This window comes from Anastrepha ludens, chromosome 2 (genome assembly GCF_028408465.1).
Source record: "Anastrepha ludens isolate Willacy chromosome 2, idAnaLude1.1, whole genome shotgun sequence".
Lineage (NCBI taxonomy): Eukaryota > Metazoa > Arthropoda > Insecta > Diptera > Tephritidae > Anastrepha > Anastrepha ludens.
In genome coordinates, this window is record NC_071498.1 from 107,352,325 (window position 1) to 107,377,110 (window position 24,786).

General features: G+C 37.3%; 1 protein-coding gene across 1 annotated transcript in view; it reads left to right on the forward strand.

Moving 5' to 3' along the window:
- The first annotated feature begins 8,491 nt into the window (after nucleotides 1-8,491).
- LOC128855045 (uncharacterized) overlaps nucleotides 8,492-24,786 on the forward strand; it is a 105,709-nt gene continuing 89,414 nt past the window's right edge. The window contains exons 1-4 of the mRNA XM_054089627.1: nucleotides 8,492-8,783; nucleotides 17,556-17,878; nucleotides 17,992-18,041; nucleotides 19,857-19,963. Coding sequence (XP_053945602.1) covers nucleotides 8,541-8,783; nucleotides 17,556-17,878; nucleotides 17,992-18,041; nucleotides 19,857-19,963 — 723 coding nt within the window. The 5' untranslated portion in view covers nucleotides 8,492-8,540. The remainder of the gene's footprint in view (nucleotides 8,784-17,555; nucleotides 17,879-17,991; nucleotides 18,042-19,856; nucleotides 19,964-24,786) is intronic.

A 24,786-nucleotide genomic window follows, 5' to 3' on the forward strand; every position in this document is an offset into this window, starting at 1 on the left:
GGTTCTCCTAAACTTATCCTTTACATTGCGGCATTTGCGGGCGCCATATTTTTCGTGTTCCACCCATAGTTAGGTTAAATGGCTGCCCTTGCGCGGGACCTATTTGGACAAAATTCCACACATAAATATTGAATGAAAAGATATTTTCACCAAAATATCATCCACCATACCATCAACATCGCCAAGCTTATGAAATTTCTATGTCAGACAACTTTACAACAAGCTGATGCGGTGCATTCCATATTCTTCGGTATGCATCGCCAAATCACGCAGGGCCATAACTCTTAAGTGAAGGTATTTCTCTAAAATTCTCTTGGCGTTTTATCACCCTTTTCGCTCAAATATTTGTAGATGTTTGAAAGAATTAAAATAATTTTGAACTAAGTTTCGAGATGTTTCAAAAAAAAAATAAAATAAATTAGGCCTTCCCTAATTTACTGGAGAAATTTTAATATTATATAACACCGAGTACAATTATTATTTTTTGAAAATAATAGTCTTCACTGAATAATTTTTAAATGTTCCTAAACTTTAAACCGTTGAGATGAAATTTCGATGAGTTTTTGAGAATTTGTTTGGGAAAGCTTATGAGTTTGCTCGTAGACACCAAGTAGCGCTGGGAGAAATATATTTAAATAAATCGTATTTATGAACCGATTCAGTTGATAATCAGAATATATAAGTGTTAGACATGTGAAGTGATTATAAATTACGTTAGATTCGCAGACGATAGCACACTTTTAGCAAACTTGAATGATTTGCAAACGCTACTGAATAAAGTCGTTTATTACAGCGAAAATTAAGGACTGACAATTAAATGAAATCAATAAAACGAAAATCATGCACGTCTTATCATAAAAAATGGTTCACAACGTACACGAATATTTCATAAAATACAGATAAAATGCCTTGGCTTAATGAAATTTCGAACACATCTACCCAAATAAGTATAAACAGTTAGTAACAAAAGTAAGTATACACCGGAGACGTTTTCAATTTTCCCCCAATCGATTCCTTCAAACAACCTAAGTTATAACAAAATTGTGTTTTATTTGAAACATGAACATGAATGAAATACAAAAATCATATTTAATCGAAATAGTGACAAATTTTTAAAAAGGAACAAAATTATAGCTTTTTATATTAAACTTTATAAAAATCCATGTCTCAAAAGAAAGTATACAGTTCATCATATTATTAATTTGTGAAATCAAAAACATAATTAAAATCAAATCCTAGTATTTGGTAGGATAACCAATAGACTTTACAATCGCTTAAAGTCGTGATGGCATTGATTTCACCAAGTTTTCAGTTACAGCCGGTGGTATTTTATTCCATTCCTCTTGAAGGACGTTTCTCGGCTTATTTCTAATCGGATGTTTACGTATTTGCCGCTTTAAATGTTCCCATAAATGTTCGATTGGGTTGGTATCCGGGAACTGCGGCGGTGTTTTCAGCTGTTTTCGCACGTTGTATAACAGCCACTCTCGTACAATGTTGGATGTGTGCTTGGGGTCATTTTCCTGCTGGAAGATAAACGTTCCTCCAAGGCCCAATTTCGTAGCGCTTTCCTTTAAATTATTTTTCAAAATATTTAAATAACCATATCGGTACTTAATATTTTCGATAAATAACAAATTTCCAACCTCGTTCGTGGCCATACATCCCCAAACCATCACAGAGCCTCCTCCATGCTTCACAGTGCCCGTCATATTGTTTGGATCCAATTCCGCGTTAACTTTTTTCCAAACTTTTCCAAACACAGATACTGAACCAACACTTATCAGAAAGTATGACTTAGTTCCAAAACGTTTGGTCATATTTTTCATGACCTTTTGCGAATGAAATCTGTTTACTCTGATTGACACTACTTACGAAGGACTTTTTCCTAACATTGCGCGCATGATAACTAGCACTATGCAAAACCCGGCGAATAGTTTGGGTGCTGAATTGTTTTCCAGTTTCATTTTCAACTTCAGATTTCAATTTGGGGGCACTTATTTTGGGGTTTGTCCTGATTTTCCGTACGACTAAGCTTTTTTCTCTGGGACTTAAGAGCGGCGGACGCCCACAACGCTCTTTATTAGTGGTGCTTCCCGCACTTTTATATTGATTCACAATCTTTTGAACTGTAGCAAAACTCCTAACTCTCAAACGACCGATTTCTCACAATGATTTATGTTCCTTGTGATAAGTATTTAAAATCAGTTTTTTTAAATCATCCGAAAGCTCTTTTCCTCTTGGTGTCATTACTAAAAATGTCGCAAAAATTAATACAAAACGTACTTCCCTAAATGTTTATACTCACTTTAATTATTTCCTTTTAATAGCTTTAACCTTTTTTAATCAATACCTAAAAATATATTAAATGTTATGCTAACTGAACAATTGTTTGCTGTATACTAACTTTTGTGACATAAATTTCGCGTGCATCAGAGACAAAGCAAAGCGTGGATAACGGTACCTAAAATTTACAGCTAAATTAAGGCGCATATGAAAGCTTATCCCAGTACACAATTACCATGTGCAAAATATTTTGATTACATTTTAAGGAAGGCGTTAGCGTCAAACAATTTCATAAATCAGGCTCCTGTATACTTATTTATGTTACTAACTGTATGTAGTAAGTAAGTACAGAAAGATCTTAAACTACCGCGACTTCGATAGCAATCTTGAAATAAATTTTGTGAAATGCTATTTGTGGTCTGTACTCTTATATGGCCTGAAATGCTGGACACTCAAAATCGCTGGCATAAACAGACTTAAGGCCTTCACGTTTTTAGGTGAGTACTGAAAATTCCACGGACAGATCTGGTTTTAAAATAGAGGTTTTGAAAGAGTCAACGGCGCTAGAGCGGCGTTTTGGTCGAGATACTCAAAAAAATCGGATTTATGGTCCTATTGGCTTCATAATCTAAACATAACAACCACTCAAAATTAAATGTGTTTGATTGAAATAGAGCTGATAGGTGGTGCTGTTGTCTAGAGGTTATGAGAAACTGTATCTGTGATCCTATTTACTTAATGCTTGGAATATGTTTTACTTACAGAAAAGTTAATACTTCTGGATAAAGTAGAACCGATACGTGACGCTGTGGTCGAAATATTTAGAAAAATTATAATAATGATCCCATTGCAGTGATTTTCGGATATACCATATTTTCTACCTAAGACAAAACATTTTTGCACAATATGGAGCCAAAACCTGGCTCTGTGCTTGAACGTTATATGCTTAGAAAGGTAGAAATCTTAGTAAATGTCCGACTTACCATTCAATAGTGCGTTACTACCATTCAATAGTGCACGGGTTCGACACCCAGAATGAGTATGAAATACCAGCTAATTAAAGATTTTTTCCTTAACAACAGTCATTCCTCAAAAGAATAAAATTACCAATACTTATACCCAAATTCTGTAAGCGAATCTCATCTCAAGTCACTAAAATTGAAATTATAAATTAGTGACTCTTTTTGTGACTTGAAACGATTTTGCTATTCAGTAAGGGAAAGTCACAAGAATTTCACCAAATATCATGGTGAAAATAAATAGAGACAGTCAGCTGATGGCACGTATCGGCTAGAGATAGTCAAAAAGTTGAGCAAAAATTCACTTATCGATTCCATATGTAATGGAATATTTTAAACTCATTTATCAAGCGAAATTCTTCATCAAAAACATAAAGAATATGAATATTACTAAGCTCATACAAAATAACGTTTTTAATTTCTGTTTTATGAACCTTTTACCTGAATCGGTTTATCAACAATTCAATTGAGACAAACAAAATTAATAATCGCTAAATGTCGAATTGCATCTCTATATACATTTCGTTGAAATGAACGAGCTGGGAATTCCGCTCAAACTTGTCAAGTGGTTTGAGATCTTGAATAAGCTCCCAGCAGAAGGATTTCGGGAATCTAAAAACCCTCCTGAAAACGTCTTCTTCCAGAAGGAATGCGTCTTCAGTGCTGCGTAAACTTGCCGGAATCCGTCTACGCATATTTCTAAAACGTCAATAAATACACAATTATTCGTGTTCTTAAGAAATGTTTACCCAAAACATATTACTTCGCTTCATTTTCGCGCTTTTTTTGCAATATATATAAAATAATTAATTCCTCTTCCATATTTTTCGTTTTGTGAGCTGCTCAGAAGTAGATCACTAATTAGTGACTTTTTTTTGAGACTGATGACGTGAGATTGCTTACTGAATTGCAACTAGTCTCAAAATTAAATTTCACCACGAAAAGTCTCAATTAGTGACTTGAGACTGCTTACAGAATTCGGACATTAATCTTCAAATTAGCCATAGACACTAGAGTTTCATTTCGAGCTCAATAAAAGTGCCCACTTGAGCCCAAGAGAAAATGGAATTAATTTATTTTCACATATCGCTATTGAAATCTTTCAAATTTGGGCTCATAATATATCGAATCCAGCAAACGCAGGATCCGCATACCTCCCTATATACCTCCTTACCGAGGGAACTTCAACTGCGTAGTCAAATAGGTACGATTCTAAATTCTTATTACGTGCGAATCTTTTATAAATAAATAATTTTTGTTTTAGTTATTTTGCTGATTATTTATTCATGCTCTGATTTATGTATGCAAAATTAAAAATAATTTACTCCATAAGTACAGCGTTGAATGTAGCAAAAAAATCTATTTACATAGATCGAAGAGCGCTTAGTTAGAAATGAATTCATGTTGCTTACAGATATAAAGAACATTTTGTTAAGCATCAACATTTTTATATTCGTTTGTGTTTCTTCCTAATTAAAACCACTTTGCAGATGGATCCGTGGGTAGCATCTATTTAAAATTCAAAAAATTACCTCATATTACGATTTATTTTTAAATTCCACCGACTCCCTCTCACCTCCTTTATTCTTTCGACTAAATAAATCTCATATTGGCAATAAGCTTGCGTGATGTTCACATATTGTTCCTAATCCAATAATTTTTCAAAATTTAATTGGATTAACGAAACCGTTTCTTCGCTCTTATTGCACATTTTTATAAGTCAATTGGGATTTGCTCGTTATTTTTTCCCGCGAAACATTTTTATTAGCCACTAAAGTTGATGTCAGCGTACGAAATTTACACTCCTGCTATGGCAGCTTACGCACGAAAATTATATGCAATTTTTTTTTAATTTTCGCGTGCAAGAAAAAATGTTTGGGGAAAATTATGGCGCTTATTCGTGCATGACTGCTTTATAGCTGGCTGTCAGTGTCGGTCTAATATGTGCATGCAGTCGGCATAGCGATAAAGCCCACAACACCCGTTGCTGCTTCACCTGAAATCGGTGTGTTCGTATGCACGGATTATTAAAAATTTGGCTAAGGCTCGCCTTATCGTTGCGGTCAAACGATGTTGCACATGGTTTGCTGCATATATCTAGGCGCCAGCAGTGTTAAGCATATAAGTTTGATATTCGCCATTAGTAATAACGTTAAGTGGTTTTAAGTATGCCGGACAGCTTGGATAAAAAGAGAAATGCAAATGCGAAACATAATTTATACTCAGTGATTAGAGGTACTTAAAAACTGAGTATTATGGTATTATTGCAGTCAAATTTTGTGCAATGTAGTTAATATTTCTAAATGAAGTTATAATAATGTTGCTTTTACACTGTGCAACAATCAAAATCAAAGTGGACTTTATCATATTTTCCACATTTTTCGAGAGCGTACCAATCCAGTAAAAGTACACTCATAGGAATTGTAAAAGCATTTTTTTACGACCTACTAAAGTACCTACTACTAAGTACTCGCAGTTTTTTTGATGAAAATACAACTTTATTCTGAAAAAATGGTTACAAGTAAATCATGGAAAGTATTGCCCATCGCTGGCTACTACTTTTTTCCATCTTTCTGGTAGATCTCGTATACCGTCGCGGTAAAACTGTTCATCTTTTGAGGCTATGCACGGATCAAGCCCTTTTTTGATGTCTTCATATGAATGGAACTGGTGATAATCAGACGGCGCAATATCTGGAGAATATGGCGCGTGGGGTAGGATTTCCCATTTCAGTGTTTCCAGGTAGGTTTTAAGGGGTTTGGCAACGTGAGGCCGAGCGTTGTCATGCTGTAGAATCACTTTTTCATGCCTCTCCGCGTATTGCGGCCGCTTCTCGCGCAGTGCTCGGCTCATCGCATCAGTTGAAGTCGATACCAATCCCCAGTGATGGCTTTGCTTGGTTTTAACAGTTCATAATAAACAACACCTACTTGGCCCCACAAAATACATAGCATAACCTTCGCAGCGTGAATTTTCGGCCGAGGCGATGACGTAGAAGCATGACCGGGCAGCCCCCTTGACTTTTTCTTCTCTGGGGATTGCTGTAATGAATCCATTTTTCATCACACGTTATGATGCTATAAAGAAACCCTTCCTTTTTTGCCGCTGGAGCAGTTGTTCATAGGCAAAAAAACAACGTTCAACATCCCTTGGTTTTAACTCATAAGGAACCCAAGATCCCTGTTTCTGAATCATTCCCAAAGCATGCAATCGCTTGGAAATGGATTGGCGGGTAACTCCAAATACTGAAGCAAGCTCTTCTTGCGTTTGACACGGATCCTCATTGAGCAATGCCTCCAATTCAGCGTCTTCGAAGGTTTTTGGCCTTCCTTCCCCGATCATTTGAAGCGACGGAACCAATCTCGGCACGTTGAAGCAGCATCCCCATAAACTTTTTGTAGCTCTCGATCCGCTTCAGCCGCCGTTTTTAGAATGAAAAAAAAAAAAAATAATGAAAATCAACACTTCCCGCAAATGACGATAATTCGGTACAAAATCAGATATTTTCACAAAACCAAAAGTATATGATACCAAAACAAAATCACTAATGTGTCGAAGCTGTTTGTTTACCATATGTCTAAGCTTAGTTTATGACGTTTGGGTTATGTTAAAATCGACTAACACACTTCTGGCCTTAACTAATCACCAGACAGTGTTAAGAATTTTCTTTCATATAACGTACGTTATACATTTATTTTCTAAGGAGAAAACAACAAAACCGCTAAAAACAATTAATATTAAAAAAAAACATGAACGCGATTTTTGAGCTACTGAAAACTTGCACTAAGATGGAATGGGCTACAAAGCTTCGTACAGAGAGTTTTTCTACAAATTCTGTTCAAAAAGTTGAAAATTTTGACAGAAATTTTGTTGAACAATTAAAATTTTGTAAGCATTTAAAACTTAAAGTTATATGGGATTTTTGTGCCGAGCTCCTCCTCCTATTTGTGGTGTGCGTCTAGATGTTATTCCACAAATGGAGGGACCTACAGTTTCAAGCCGACTCCGAACGGCAGATATTTTTTTTTTTTTTTTTTTTGAGGAGCTTTTTCATGGCAGAAATACACTCGGAGGTTTGCCATTGCCTGCCAAGGGGCGACCGCTATTAGAAAAATGTTTTTATTAATTTTGCTTTGACCGAGATTCGAACCAACGACCTCTCTGTGAATTCCGAATGGTAATCACGCACCAACCCATTCGGCTACGGCGGCCGCCAAAAAAATAAATAAATAGTCGAAACAAAAAAGAGGGCGACATGCCTCCACAAACAGAAATTATTCGCTGATTTTATAAAGTGAACCTCCGCAACCTTCTGTGCCATAAATACAAAATTAGGCACTAATATTTAGTATATTATTTAATTCATATATTTCTATATATATTTATGTGATATATCCATAATCATAAAATATTTTCCACAATTTCTACACAATTTGCACCCATTAATATCGAATCATTCCCTTTTCACTAGCTTTTTTTAACTTTTTACTCATATTCCTCATTCATACTTAATCTTCCTATAATTTATTATCTATTCATCTACTCATTACTGAATTATATCTACTAACCATTTTAATTGTCCTTATCTTTCAATACTAATATTTGAATATACTCACTCGAAACGTAGTTTATCATTCTCTCACTGCTCATTCTCATGCGCTATGCGCACTCTCTCATCCTCCACAATTTGCTGACTAACCTCTGCCACAACTATTGCATTTCAAGTATATATAATCCAATTAATCAATAACCCATTTCCATACTTAAAGTACTTTGACCACAACAACCACTTCCTTTACTCCGTATGACCGTCCAATTATCATTCCATTGCACGAACAAAACTAGTTGCCATTATAATTACCATAACTACTAATATACGAGCACATAATTGCATCACTAAATTTCAATCCATAAATTCTCATACTATGCCAATACTAATATAATCAACTAACTATTCGCACATACGTACATATGTATCTCCATTTCTTCTAACGCCATTCCACTCCATATTATTCACCCATTCATTCACCTAACTACTGCCTCTTGAGATTTCAACACCAATTACAACAATAATATTAAAACACATTTTGAATTAAAAAACGAGTTATAAAAATGAAACTGTTTGTGCAAAAATCGATTAGTTTGCTTATTGTTGTATTTGTATTGGTTATATTTTTGCAGGACGGTCAACGCGGTCATTTAGAGGGTCTAGCATCAGTCTATTGTGAGTTGTTAATGGCTCCCTTTGGAGATATTTTAAGTGCTTTAGAAATCGCGCGTCAAGCGGCGTGGGCGGAACGAAGTCCCTTGAATCCAGCCGGTGGCAGTGGGAGTAGCGGTAGTGGCAGTGGCGTCAGTGGCATTGGTGGCCCCAGCGCCAGCACACACCACCGGCATCACGGTCATCGGGGCTATTCGAGCCAAGGTGGCCTACCAAATAGTCATAGTCAGCCAATTTATGTGCCAGGAAAATATTCGGTATGTATATTTAGATTAGTGAGTAATTAGCATTTTAAGTAGGTGACACATTGTCCGGCAATTACAAGTATTTAATTGAAACAAAAAAAAATGAATGAATTGGCTACTTTTGACTGAGCCAACTGTTTTTATGCTTCAAGGATCATCCTGACATTTGAGTTAACTTAGTTCCGTCATTCCGTAATGAAACCTAGAGCCTCAATCAACAATTTAAAATTAGATTTATTTAAAGCTAGGAGCTCCACTTACCGGCAAGAGCAGCCTGCTTGTAACGCCTCTGCTTCGTGTCCTCCACGTAGTCGATGGTCTGCTGTATCTGCGACTTTCCTGTGTGTTCCAGTCTAGAGCTGCTTTGGAGATGTCTCCATTGGGTTTGCCTAAAGTACGGGCAATCCATTTCCACTTCCGACGTCGAATGTCTAAGTGGGCAGGTGTTCCTTTTGTCATAGCCCAAAGATTGTTGTTGGAGACAGTGGTTGACCAAAAATATGCGTTTGCTAAAAACTAGCAATAGCAGTAATAAATATATCACTTCCCTCTCCAACTTTTGAAATACCTACAGTTTTATTATAAGACATCTCCAAAAATTTACATAGAGCAGAAATGCACTTGCGGGCTTCAAAAATAGTTCATCATTTTTTGTTTAACTTATGCGCGAATGGAGGTTCTCAAACTTCGGCTAAAATAAAATGCAGTATGAAAATGACACCGCAGCACAGCACCTTCACCTTTTTTGTCGATGGAGAAACTCTAGAAACTTTATTTTTATAAGCATAATTGAAAATAAAAAGTAAATGAGTAATTTGTCAAATCTTATCAATATATGATGAAATTTATGAAGCTTTTATGATATTTTCGAGTGTGTATTTAAGGCCCTCGCCTCATTTGAAATGGTGTTTCTTTAAAAGCGTGTAAAATGGATACGAAAATAGGTTTTTTATTTTTGTTTTCAGTACATTATTTTTTGAGGCGAGGACCTCAAAGGCAATTATTTAGCTTGGTGTCTTTCAAAAATCAAATTTAACTACGAATTCGTGTTGTTACTTCGAAACATGTAAAAACAGGTAAACTAAAAAGTTTGAGCTTTATTCTAAAAGCTCTACATTTCTTTTCCCTGTGCACTCCTATTGGGAGCATAGAGCCTTGACAAGACTCTTCCATCGTACGCATTTCTGTGCTGCTGTTTTTGCACCGTCCCATGAGATGTGGGCATCTGCTAGTTCGCGCAGCATCGACCTTCTCCAAGTGTTTTTTGGTCGGCCGCGACCTCTGCTCCTCTGAGGGTTCTAGTCAACTGACATCCCCGTGATGCTATCTGCTGGTTTTCTGAGTATGTGACCTATCCATCCTATCCATGATTTGCTTAAGGATGGGTTCCTCGTTCGTTAATCTCCACAGTGCGTTGCTACTGATGGTGTTCGGCTAGAATATTCTGCAGATGATGCGGAGGCATTTGTTGATGAATGGATTGTAGCCTCTGTGTGATGGTGTTAGAGACCAGCCATGTTTCGTTTCCGTACAACAATACTGCCTTTCCACATGGGCCGAATATTCGTAGTTTAGAGCGCCTGGAGATTTGCGAACTCCCCCATACCGTATGCACTTGTCCTAATGCCGTCCTTGCTTTGTTTAGCCTGCAGTTGACGTCTTCATCTGCTCCACCATCTGCCCTGATGATGCAGCCGAGGGAGCAGAAGCTTTCAACGAATTCCGGGCACCCGCCAACCAATATCTGCCTTGCGTTTTTGTGGTTGACTCTCATTTAGTCTTGGCGATGTTAACCTCCAGCCCGACAGTGCGTGCCAGCGCGACTAGTTTGTCCGCCTTCGCTTGCATGTCGGAGAGTTTGTGAGAGAGGAGGCAGATGCCATCGGTGAAGTCCAGGTCTTCGAGATGTCTGCTGGAACTCTATACGATGCCTTTTTTATGCAGGGTCAATTGGCTCATGACGTCATCAAGCACGATGCCGAAGCGAAAGGGCGAAAGGGGACAACCTTGCCTTACGCCGGCGTTGTTAGTGAATGGAGTAAAAAAGTCTACATAGCCAGCACAAATTTTCAACAATACCAAAACGTGAATAGTTTCAGAATTTAAGCACTAAAAAAACTTGTAAAAACTTTGTTATGATAAATTTTCTATTGCCAATTTCGGATACAGCGCTTAATCGCATTCTACAGCCAAAAAAAAATTAAAATAAAAAAAGTGCACTCGTACATATGTACATATATAATGCCAAAAATCGAGACTTTGAAATTTCTATGAATTAAAAACAATTGCTTTGTGTTGACTCGTCCGTGGGGATTAAGCGAAAGTCATGCAACCAAGAAGCCAACATACAACGAAAACAAGAAATATAAATTGCATGTAGTTACTTTCGAACTGCCTGGTGCCCCTCACTTGATGAATTAAATAAACAAAGGAACTTCATATTTATTTCTCCTCTCTACATACACTCATGTATTTAAAGTATTGAGTTCGAGTAAATTTGCTGTCGGCATTTCACCTTTCCTCGCTTTTTCCCGTTTCTTCTTGTTTGCCTACATGTCGAGCCTTTCACCCTACCTCATCACTGGAAACACAAGATTTCTTCTTATTTTCCTGTTTATCTTCCAATCCAGTGAAAGCCACAGCTGTGTATTTGTGGTCCCCAAGCAATTCAGTTCTCCAATCCAAATGTACGAAGTTCAGTGCAAATTTATTGCGGTAAGTTGTGGAGGGGCACTCAATGTAAAATGTTTTTATGTATATACAGGGTGTTACGTCTAGCTGCCGGAATTTGAACTATCGATTTGGTGGGCTTTAACAGCAGAAATAATATTGTTAATTAAGTATCAGAAATTTAGTTTATGGTTAGATAAATGAAAAATGAGGCGCTTTTCGCTTGAAAAAAAATTGAAAAATTTTCCTGGTTGAAGTTGAGCATTTTTACCGAAAAATAATTTTTTTAGATGAAACTGATTTGCACTTTGGCGGTATGTTGACAAACAGAATTGTCTCATTTGGAGGTCCATGTGTCGTCACGAAAAAGCGGACCATGTCCAAGGAGTGCCTCTTAGGTGCAGATTTTGGCCGTGTGACATCACTGAACAGTGTTTTTTTGTTTTTTTTTAAATGCACATTGGGGCTTTGAACTTTCCTTGAAGATTATTGACAACTATGCACTTGTAAGGTCATAAAAGCTGTTAGAAATTTAAAGAAGTGCAGGTTTCATTTCTTCAATAAAGTTTATTAAGCTCATAAGGTTGAAATTTTTTTTTAGTATTTTACAAATACTATTTTTTAGTATTACTTAGGCTTTAAAATTTTAATACAAATATTGGATATAGTATTTTACAATAATATTATAATAATATTTGATTAGTATTTCGCAAATTAAGACAAAGAGAGAGCCCAATACTATGTTGAAACATGCACCTGAATTATTAAATGAGGAAATTTAGGCAATTAGGGCTTTATTTAAGCATATTTTGCCATACAAGCGCTCGCTTAATAAACTACGCAATTCACACTTAATTGCAGGTAAATTGAGTAACATTCCCCGTGCAACCTGTTCAATGGAAAAACGAAATTGCATGAAAACAAAAATAAAAAAGAAAAAACAAATGAAAGCCGAAATTGATGTTGAGTAAATTAAAAAAAAAGGACATGTTTTTTCAATTATTGAATTCAAAATTCCATTCTATTCAAATAGGCAGCAGAAAACAACAACTCCAAAAACGAAGAGACTAGGGCGGAATGAAAAAAGAGTGACCTTTTTCCTTAATCTGCAGCTATGGCAAGTATAGCTCCGCGGACAACAGAAAAATAGATGCATATACGCATAGATACATCGAAGCTAAATTTTCTCCATTTCCTATAAGTATTTTCACAAGCAAAATGTAAGCACTTGCAGTTGCTATATGCTAGCCGAGAGCTACTAATTTATTTAATTTTTTATAGAAATAGTAATAATCATAATGAATGCTCATTGAGTTAGCCTAATTGTGTGTGTGTGTGTGTGTGTTTGTGAATCAATACCCCAATTACAAACTTAATTACCATTATTAAGATGTATGCCTGAACAATAGTATATAGTAAAAAATATTAAGCAAATCTGTATTTACCAAAAAAAAACTTTAATGGTGAGGACGACCGTTGCATGCTTTGAGTTTTCTAGATACTGCGTTACTTCTAAAATAAAATTAAAATATTTTTAATACCACCTTCACTCCAAAACAAAACTTCATTAAAGTTGTTAATTTTCCAAGAAAAATATATTTTTGCAAATATATATATTTAGCATTTATAGCCAGGTACTTAAGCGAATTCGAACACATGGGGAATTCCAAACAAGTAGTTAAGGTAACAAGCAAACACTTTTCTAATGCAATTACTGTGGGCAAAAAGTAAGGTGAATTTATTTGTCAAACTTCGCGGGATTAAAATTTCGCTCTAGTTATTTTTTTCGTGAGTTGGCAGCACTGTTAATGACATCTGGGCCAACTTTCATGTGAATGTCATTATCAGTACAATATTTACGCTTGTGTTTACCAAACGACCAAGAGTGCATTTTTCGATTTTTACAATGTCTGATTTGATTGAGCAGAGAAGTTCCATCAAATTTTGTTTGCGGAATGAAATTTCGGCTGCGGAAACGTTTAGCATGTTGCAGAAGGCATTTGGTGATTCGACCATGTCGCAGAAAAATGTTTATAAGTGGTACAAAGACTTCAAAGAGGGTCGAGAACGTGTTGATGACTTGGAGCGCTCCGGACGACCATCGACGTCAACAGATGACCAACACGTCAATAAAGTGAAGGAGTTAGTGCTCAAAAATCGTCGGTTGACTGTTAAAGACTTTACTGATATGATCGGAATATCAGAAGGATCTGTGAAAACCATTTTGGAAGTCAAATCTCGTTTGGTACCGAAAACTCTCAATTTCTTGGAAAAAAGTCGTCGCGTTGATGTGTGTGAAACAATGCTTTCAGACTATCAGGACAAGCTCAAATGCATCATTACGGGAGATGAGAATTGGATTTATGCTTACGACCCTGAAACAACCGACAAATCAAGCGAATATCGTGCTAAAGGCGAGGCCAGTCCGAAAAGAGCACGTCAAAGTCGTTCAAAAATAAAGGTCATGATGACAGTATTTTTCGATTTTCGTGGTGTGGTGCACTATGAATGCCTTCCACTTGGCCAAACTGTCAATAAGGAATATTATTTGAGCGTTATGCGACGTTTACGTGAAGCAATTCGTCTAAAAAGACCAGAATTATGGGCCAACAACTCTTGGTTTTTGCATCACGATAATGCACCGTCTCACACTGCACTCGTTCTTCGTGACCATTTCGACAAAAATTCCACGCATATCGTTTCGCAACCACCGTATTCGTCTGATTTGGCTCCGTGTGACTTCTACAACCAAATTCACCCTACTTTTTGCCCACAGTAGTACATAGGTGGCAAGCAGCTTTATTCATTCGCAATTTAAATGCCTATAAAAGAAGCAGGAAGAAATGTTGCGTATCTTAGGGGGCTCTGGGCAATTATATGCTATTTTGTTTTCTAGAAGCCTTTACGTTTTTTATGTAAATTTTATTTGAGAAGACCCCTAGTGAAAGTCCTCAACGAATAATTTTCTAGCAACCTTACAACTGTATTGTTTTTCAAAACGTTCCCTGAACGGTTCAAAACAACCCTATTTTGAAGGAGCTAAAACATTGAAATATACCACAAAACTAATCGTGAAGAAATTCTACTATAAATTAGACAATTGAATGCTATACTGCATGGCACTAATACTCTCATCCTGCATTGGAACCATTGCGATACCAAAATTGCATTTCCATTGTGTAATCAACGGAGGTGGTGATGTCAATAGACTCCTAGAAGCGGCGATTTGACTCTATTCGAATTTAATTTTTTATAGCTGCCGTTGAGGATAAACCTTACGCCAACAATCCAAAAGCGATTTAAAAGTTTCAAATGAAATAACAATTGCCAGTGGTGATATGAGAATCGAATCTTGCGAAAATGTACTGAAAAATTGGATTGAGACGCTTATACTGTCTCAATATACTTTTTCAGTACATTTTCGCTACTGTAGAGCTAGCAGTGGAAGTCAATTGATATAAGACCTCTTCCAGTCGCTACTTCTCTGCTCACTATCTCGCTGCTCGGTTAACTTGACGAAAAATGTGTATGTGAAAGTAACAACAAAGTTGTTCGGCGCTAGCGAATATGGTGAAGTATAACCATCTGGTATAACTTACTATTTTACAAACTCATGTAATTTTAGGCAGCTCTATTGCAGCACTGCCAAGACATGTTTATTTAAACCAGTTGCTTCATCTCTTCGACATTTGCTGCCGCTTGGCGAAACGAAGAGGCCTATTGTTATCGGCTGCTTTAGCTGTCAAACACTTTTAGAGCCTTTGAAATTTTATGTGTCACAAAAGATTCTGTGTCGGTATAATGTGCTTGTTGTTGATACTTTTGGTCTAATTATGCTTTCAATAAGCCAATTACTCGTACTCCAAGGGATATTATTTCATTTCATTTATTAAGTCTGTGGGTACAAAACCTTACGGACTGGAGGTATAAATTGACTTAAAAAAAATACTCTAAGAAATACAGATCAAGGAAGGGAGAGATCAAGATCGATTAAAACATTGTATTTTTCTAAAAATACTATTAAGCTCAAGTCCTAGAAACGGATGTGTAATTTCAAACGCTTTGAGGAATATATAAGTAAGATTAACTGCCGTGGTAGTTGAAAACAATTAATGGCACCACAGACAATGTCTTAAATTCACAGCAGTGTGTAAATTATACGCCTTGAGGGAAGTGATTTCAAATTTTTTCACATATAACATGGGGTCCGCTGGCGCGGATGGCTTGCGAAAATGAAGGGATTACAGAGTAAACCAAACCAAGCCTGCGGTGAACTCTTTCGATCCTTTGGAAACAAATAGTTTTAATTTTATTCTAAATTACTGAGGCGTAGTTTAACTTTTTAACCTCACTAGAGAATTACAAAGCGTTTTCCTCGTATTAGGAGCCCCAAAGTCTCGCGCATAAGGTTGGAGAAAGCGCCGGATGGAATAGGCCTTAGGAATAATGAAAACAATGTGATTAACAAGTAAATTCTGAGGCTGTTTAACTGTGTCTAACTAGAGGCTATTTAAGTTTACCTAGATGCGGTTTAAGAACTTTAGCGAAGGTTCTGTGGAAACATTTGCTGGTATGGTAAGCGACATTTTTTTTCAATTACCCCATTCGAATAGATTGTTCAAATCACTTTGTAGTGCCGATGCATCAGAATAGCAAGTATTTAATTCTGCTGAAAATCTTCAAAGATCGATTGGTTTGCACTGAACTCAAAATGGTTTAACGAGTAGCAACTGTGGTATCACAATAGCACTTCCGCCTTCACACCCTTCACCAATTTTGACAAACGAGGTTTGGTTAGAGAGATAGAACCTTCACTAAAAACCAAACTTTGAATGAAAACCTCATTTTTTTAGGCTTCGACAATAATATACTGTGCGAAACAGCATCGCAAGCTTTAGAAAAATCTGTAGTTAGCATCCATTTGATGATCAGTGTTAAGTGATTGCTACTTAGCACTATGTTTTGCTTTAAGAATATTTCATTTTATTTAGTTTTTATTTTTTATTTATTATTTTAAAAAGCTTACATGATAATAAAATTGTTAGTAAACTCAAGTAAACGCAGTGCTAGCAGCAAAGGCTTTCGTCTGAGTATAAAAGTATTTTATTCCCCCTATTTAACTCAATTTCTAAGCCGTGTAATACACTTTTGTTCACCATAGACTGAGTAAAGTAGATGAAGAAGACACAGAAACAAAATTAAGTTGCATTCCAAAACCTAAATGAACCACCCTTTATAATCATAAATATTTGCATTCTTAGGTATATTCAAATTTACATATATAATAACAAAATTAATATAGCAAGCCTCTCGATTCAGTTTTACCAATCATCCTTTTACTTGCTTTGTTTGCAAAGCCAAAGCCAAATTTGAATTTACGCAAACAACGGCAGTATCAACCAGTTAGTTTTATTCCCGAATTATTTCTCTTTTCGTACTAATTTTACTGTCCTCCCATTGGTCAGAAAATTTCTCAAATATTTTCGGTCCAATATTTAAACATTTTCTTAGTATTTTTTTTTTTTTACACTGTGCTGTAATTTTTTCCACCCATTGCTTGCCTTTGGTTTTATTCCTCAATCATAGAATATATTTGGATTGCCACTTTTCCATTTCTTGGCATTTGCTTTTTTTTTGGTTTTTTTTCTTTGTGTTTTTGTGAGCAACATCAACTCCCGAAGGTGTTAATCCGTTTTAGCGTAAAAGTTGCACAAACACTTGGCAGCATGAAAGCTTCTCAAATTACTTTCGAGCCATGTTTACGGCCGACCAACAAAACGGCAAGAGTTCAGAAGTATTTTGTGCCGCAAAACTAAACAAATATTTATATTTTTTGCTTGGCATTCCAATTTTTACTTTCATTTTTATTTTACTGCCACTTCTCAGCGTTTGTTGCAATTTTTCCCCTCTCATTTTTTTTTACTTCTTGTTCTCAACAACTTGAAATGTTGCTGTAGCAGAAAAGTAGTTAACAGTTCACTCGGTTTAATTTACTAGGTTACTCATACATACATACATATTTAACACATATAGGCATACAAATCTTCTTACGCTCGCCTAACAGTCAGTCCGTCCAATCTTACATATTTTCCTTTTTGCTCGTCTTTATTGCAGCCCTCGAGCTGTCTGTCGGACAAGGAGGAGGACGAAATCTACGGTTTTGGTTATGGTGTTTTTGCGCCGCGTGTTGCACGTGGCGGCCTCACTCAGCAGCAGCAACTACTGCAACAGCATACATTGCAGCAACAACAACACCAGCAGCAACAGGCGCAAGTGCAACAACAGCAGCAGCAGCAATTACCATTAGTGCCAGGTAGCCAACAACATTTGCAGCAGCAGCACCAGCAACAGCAACAACAACTCCACCACCATCAAGCACTGCAAGCCCATCAAACTCTCCCGCCAAATGTAGCGCACTTGAATTTTCTGCAACAAAAGTAAGTTGAAGGCTGAAGTGTTGGCCACTATTTGTTTTATTGTTTAAACTTTTGCATAAACAGCCATTAATAACGACTTTTAATAATTCGCAATATCTTCTTTCTAATTACAGTTGCTTAAGTCCAAGATCAGCGTATTTCTACGAATTTCCACCTAATGCAGGTAAGTTATCGGATTAATATGAATTTATTTCTCAGATTTATTTCCCAATGGCTGCACACCTGCCAAAGGCTAAAGCCACCGAAGCCATTAGCCGCAATGGAAAAAGCAAGTTGATGCTAAAACAGCGGTCGTAGATTTTCCCAATAAGCTCCTCAATATGTATTCCTGAAAAGTAGCAGGTATCTAAAGTAATTTCATTAACTCTACTTTCCTCCAGAAGACGCGAAATACCTCATAGCACCACCACAGCACTTAATGCCGTAAAGGCACAGATAAAGCCTGTGACATCTGTACTACATAGTGGCGGTAAATTTGTCCAAGGATTACTATACTGTCAGCCACACAAAACTATTAGTAGACTTTGAGAACTCATCTCTCCATCCGTACACAATCATTCGTAATATATGGGTAGTAAATAGCTAAACGGAAGGACAAATAGTGTGCGGATTTCTTTTCTGTTTTCGTTGTGCTTGAGCGTTGATGTGCTGCGCGAAGAGTTGATGAACCACCAATTCCTACTGTGAAATTCTCAAAGTTATTGGGTGTCATTCTCGTTAGTCTTCTCTCCTTCTCGGCGCTTAGAAGTCCAATCAGCACTACAATATTCTTAGGACGCATTTGATGAAGTTACAGACGTGTCAGCATAACACTCTCTGAACTGCTTCGCCTCAACACCATCTTCGTCAGGAGCATAACATCATACTTAGCAAGCAATTTCTGCTATGATCACCCTAGCAGTTCTCTGCTGAAAGCAGCCGTTTGTCAATTTCTTTCTTATTACTGAAAATATTCGGAATAGACGGTATATAGACACACCTCAAACGACACTCACTGAGCATCCATTTCCCTTCAGAGTTTCAGCTGCCTTGAGAAATCTGCGTTACTGTAGCTACAGTAGCAATAATGAAGTGAAAGTTTATTGATTTACACTACGCAATTTTCTCTGAATTTTGTTCTACTAATATACAAAATTTAAACATCTTAGTTAGCCCGAAAATAAGCTCCGAAATTTCGCTGAAGATCTTACCATCAGCGCAACTTTTTAGAGTGTTTAGTCTTATTACCGCGCTGCTATCGGAATATTTTGCCTGTAGATCTGCTGAAAGGAAGTTCAGCGACGCGTGTATTGTTTTCGATAGCGTGGTTGGTATTGCTCCACATTCGAGCTTATGAACCTTCTTAGTCCATTTAATATTCAAACTCTTCTCGAGGGCGTTCCACCACATATCAGCAGTTCCACTCCATTTTTGGAGGTTCCTTAGGTATTCCCCATTTTCCCCCCAATTGTCCTGCTGCAGAAGTACATCGCTGCTGTTGCTTTGCGTGCTCTATTTGCAACTGTGAGCCAACTCGACGCCTAGATATTTAGCCCTTCCATTAAAAATTTTGAGTGACTGAATGTGAAGTTGTTTTTCTACGTGATGTGTCATCTGTCGTTTGCATAAATAACTGTAGCAGATTTCAGCTTCTTCCTGCTCATTTGATGGCTTTTTATAGCACCTAAAGATTGTTTACTGATTTTCGAATCAAAAATTTATCACAAAATTATGTTGCAAAGTGGCGCACCAAGCGGCATGAAGAATGGTGACCAAAACAAAAATGAGCAATATAATTAGATCCTTAAAAGTCGACTCTGCAAGTTATCTCACAAATAATGCTAAAAATACTTCATTTATTAACATTTTGGGTATAACAATGATCACATTTTACAACTGTGGAAAAATCACAAAATTTTTAGTTCATATTTAACACTTCATTTTTATATAGATATCTGAGAATTCCAAATTCACTTGCATACCTTTTTATTATTTGCAGAAGGTCGCGAGACCAAGAAACGTACCACCTTAGCGAGACTTTTGAAAGGTCTGAAAACTGTAAATCGACGGGATCGTAACAATCAACAAACTGCCGCACAAGTCAGGGTAAGTACAACAATAATTTTTAATTTATGTATATAGATAAAGAAGCTTCCAAGAAAAGTGATATATGTTTCAAAATATTTGCAGTTAATTATTTTGTTTTGTGGGAAAGTTGCTCACAACTAGCTGTGATGAATAACTAAGTAGTTTTGATTTTGAAGGGGAATGATTTCTGGAAATGTAAGATAGATTTTATTACAAAGGATACATTTGATTTGATCGAGTGTTCCCACTCTTTGGGCAACCATTTTAACCTAAGCTAGCTTTAGTCTTATCTTACTTGTACGCAGATATACCTATGACTCGATGCGGCGAATTGAAAGACAACAGAAAGTGACTTCGGCATCAGGACAGCAGTCATGAGCTTACGCTGGCGCACTTCCGGGAGATTAAAAAAAGAAAAGATCCGCTATTTTTAATCAAAAGTTTTTAAATCTTTACTTAAAATTGAGGGCATTTGCAAAAGTTTTTCAAAAAATTTGATTGAATAAATATAAAAAATTATATCGAATTATCTTTGGGTAAAAAACATTAGGGTGACATTTTTTTATTGTTTGCGTATGAAGAACGCCTTCAGGATGGAAGATGTGGGGTCCTATATGGAAGTTTAGGTTAGGTTAGGATAAGTGGCTGCCCAAGCCTACTTGGACAAAGAATCAAATTCGTGCATTGTAATGCCATATAGAGGAAAAACAGAGAGGGAAAAATCAAACAAAATCCGAAAAAGGGACAAAACGGAAGAAGGGGATTGAAGGATAATTACTAAGCTGATGATTAAATTTACCAATAGCAGGAAAAGTGAGAGTCTAGATATCTAAAAATTAGCGTTTATGAGATATGAAAGTGTACCTCAAGGAAAATTTTTTATGGACGTGAATCGATTGCATTCTATTAAAAAAAGACCTTTATAATGCGCCATTTTCTTCTATAATTAACAACGAAAAGAAATATTTTTCTTTGATGTTCCTGGAGACACGGAGGCAAAATTTTTGATAAACTCTTTTCTGGCCAAAGTGAGACTAATGGGTGAAATTGCGTCCATTGTAGCTGCAGAAGGCAGAATGTGCATGCTGATTTTCTCCGTCTGAATCCAAAAGCCCTATTAGAGGTTTTGACTACAATAAAGAATTGGATAACATGCGTAAAGTAAATAGCAGGAAAATGGCAGGTTTTCTCTTACTTAAATTACCATGTCTCAAAAATTCACATTGGGATTGAGACAGAGTGTAGACTCTGTCCTTGTATTGAACCCAACGATTCGAGACCTTTGCAATAAAGACTTTCCGGTGGGTTGTTGTACCATTTTGTTTTCTAGAGACTTTCCACAGATATTGTCAGTAGTCGTTACTGACACTAGGGCTGACGAGGTAAATGCATCTTTAAAAATATCTTACCTTTGGCCGTATGCACTGTAGTTTCAAAAAAATATGATGATTCTTACATCTCAATCAGATTACAAGTATACTATGCGTAATAAAAATATTTTAAATAAAACAGTTTGTAATACATTTAAGCGCTATACGTTGAACCTTCTGAAGCCTGTTTCTAATCGTAGTCTTATCGAGAGCCGTCCACCAGCCATAGTTCCGTAGAGGAGGATAGGCCTGATAACCGTTACATACAGCCAGCCATACAGAGCGTTCTTGGGGAAGACCTCACCTGCGTGCTATGGCCTTTTTGGATGAAAATAGAGCTACAATACTTTTCCTTACTCTGTATTCTAAATCCATGTTCCAATTGAATTTCTTGTCGAGAGTTACACCTAAATATTTGGCGCTATCTCCTACTTCTAGCTTTATACCATTTAATGTTAGCTTCACAAATTGTGTAATTTTATATTTCCTCAAAAACAGCGCTAATTCCTTTTTTGAGGGTTCACGCCCGACATACTATTTAGAGGCCATCTAGACAGAACGGTCTGCATTAGATCACTTGGAGCTGAAAGCAGATCGTCGACTGCCAGATTCCACAGTAGACGAAAAATAACATCTGCTTGAGAAGTTACTCTCAATACTATGCAAGGTGCAATAAACACCTAATTTCAAAGTTATTTTCCGACTAACTAGCAGGCTACCGACTACTTGCCAAATACATAGATATATCAATTCCAACCTTACAAATAGCCGAGAGTATTTTCGTGGGAGAAACCTTATTAAACGTATCTTCAATGTCTAGCAAGGCTGCTAGAGCATATTCCTTAGCCAAGAAAAATTTCTCAATAGCACCCACAAGTAAGTGCAGGGCTGTATCGGTTGACTTACCTTTAATGTACTATAGGCATTTTGAACTGCCGCAAAGTTACCAGCATTCAAGCAATATTTTATGTGAAGATCGATCAAACGTTCCTGAGTTTTTAGAAGGAACGATGGATGACAAGCTAATTTTGAGCGATAAGTTGTACAGATTTTTATTATCTATCTATATATAAGGTTGTCAAAAAAGTCTTGCGGTATTTTTATTGAATTTTCAATTGTTCATAAAATTGGTTATAATAATGCGATTTAAGTCAAATATGCGCCGTTTTGTTCGATGACGAGTTCCCAACGAGAACCCAACTTCATAATGCCCCTCTTATAGAAGCTCGCTTCCCTATTGTCAAAAAACTCGGAGAGCCAATTTTCACAGGACTCTCTTGTGGACAACTTCCGACTATCAAGCTCGTTCGCCATGGACAGAAATAGGTGGTAATCACTTGGTGCGAGATCCGGACTATACGGTGGATGCAAAAGAACCTCCCATCCGAGCTCCCGGAGCTTCTGGCGCGTCACCAAAGATGTGTGTGGCCTGGCGTTGTCCTGATGGAAGGCAATTCGGCCTCTGTTGATCAAAGATGGCCTCTTCTGCATGAGTGCTGCATTCAAGCGGTCCAGTTGTTGGCAGTACAGGTCCGAATTGAGCGTTTGGCCATAGGGGAGCAGCTCATAGTGGATGATTCCCTGCCAATCCCACCAAACACACAGAAGAACCTTCCTGGCCGTCAATCCAGGCTTTGCCACCGTCTGGGCAGCTTCACCGCTTTTCGACCTTGACCGTTTGCGCTTCACGTTGTCGTAAGTGACCCACGTTTCATCGCCAGTCACCATCCGCTTCAAAAACGGGTCGATTTTGTTGCGATTCAGAAGCGATTCGCATGCATCCATACGGGCAAAAATGTTTTTTTGCGTCAAGTCGTGTGGCACCCATACATCGAACTTCTTTTTGAATCCAAGCTTCTTCAAATGGTTTATAACGGTTTAATGACTCATGCCCAGCTCTTGGCCGATGCTACGGCTGCTACTATGCCGGTTTCTTTCGATCAATTCAGCGATTTTATCGCAATTTTTGACGACAGGCCTTCCGGACCGTGGCGCATCTTCGATCACCTCTGCACCAGAACGAAAACGTTGAAACCATCGTTGTGCGGTGGAAATGGAAACTGTATCGGGTCCATAAACTGCACAAATTTTATTGGCAGCATGAGATGCATTTTTGCCTTTATCGTAGTAGTACTGTAAAATATGCCGTATTTTCTCTTTATTTTGCTCCATGTTTGCGACGCTATAACTCACGAACGACTAAAAGCAAACAACAATCAATCAAATACGTGTTAGCACGTGAAAAGAGCTTTCCAAAAAGCTCTAGTGTGAACCGATGCGACGAATACAACTAGAACTACGCGCTTGCAAAGACAAGCTTGCGGAAATACCGCAAGACTTTTTTGACAACCTTATATATAAAAATTCAGCCGTTTTTCGCGTTGTGATGAACTTTACGGAAAATGGCTAAACCGATTTTAACCAAACTTTGACACATTGAAGAGACACATGTGGAGAAGGTTTGTGTTTTGAAGTTTTAAGAATCGGATACCAGGGTCTCGAGAAGTAGGCCAAAACGTGGACCCAGATAACCCCAGGATGTGTTTGTACAATATGGGTAGCAAATGGGAGCTGTTGATGATTTCTATAGTATAGAGTATTTTTCATACCGTTCCGTGACTAGGGTCTCGAGATATAGGCCAAAACGTGGACCCGGGTAACCCTAGGATGTGTTTGTACAATAGGGATATCAAATGGAAGCTGTTGGTGAATGCTTTAGTAGAGAGTATTTTTCATGCCGCTCCGTGACTGGGGTCTCGAGATATAGGTCAAAACGTGGACCCGGGTAACCTTTGGTTGTGTATGTACAATATGGGTATCAAATGAAAGCTGTCGATAAGTGCTTTAATACGGGGTAATTTTCATACCTATTGATGACTAGGGTCTCGAAATATATGCCAAAACGTGGACCCGCCATGTCTTTGCACCGAATTAAACCAAACTTACGCACATTGTTAAGTAAGTATTGAAAATGGGTTTCGTAAAGTTTGGTTTTAATTCGGAATACCGGCAACGCGTACAGGCCTATTGGCCTTCTCCCGTCTTATTATTCTATTTTTTAAGACATGCGCGAAAGATTGCATGTAAGGCTGGCTTTGTGGCATATAGCAGCATTCTGTTAAAAGCAAAGCTGGTCCATATCATTACTTTCACATACGCACCAAACGCACTACCACACCATTCGGCTCTGGTATAATGGCATGCAGATTTCGTCAAAATGCTCACCGCCGGAGAAAATGCCCATCGCCATCCAAGCGTTCTTCAGCCCATTGGGTGAACTTTGTTCGAGCGAAAAGCGAGCTATTTTGTAAATGTTTGGCCATTTAATAGATGTCATAACTTAAATTTCATAAAACACTTAATAAACGAGAAAAAGGTGCCAAGGGAGTGCTTTTGTTTTTGCCAATACTGTAGGTATGTATCTTTGAATGTTTCCAACTGGACGCTAGTGTATACATTTTCTTCTTTCTC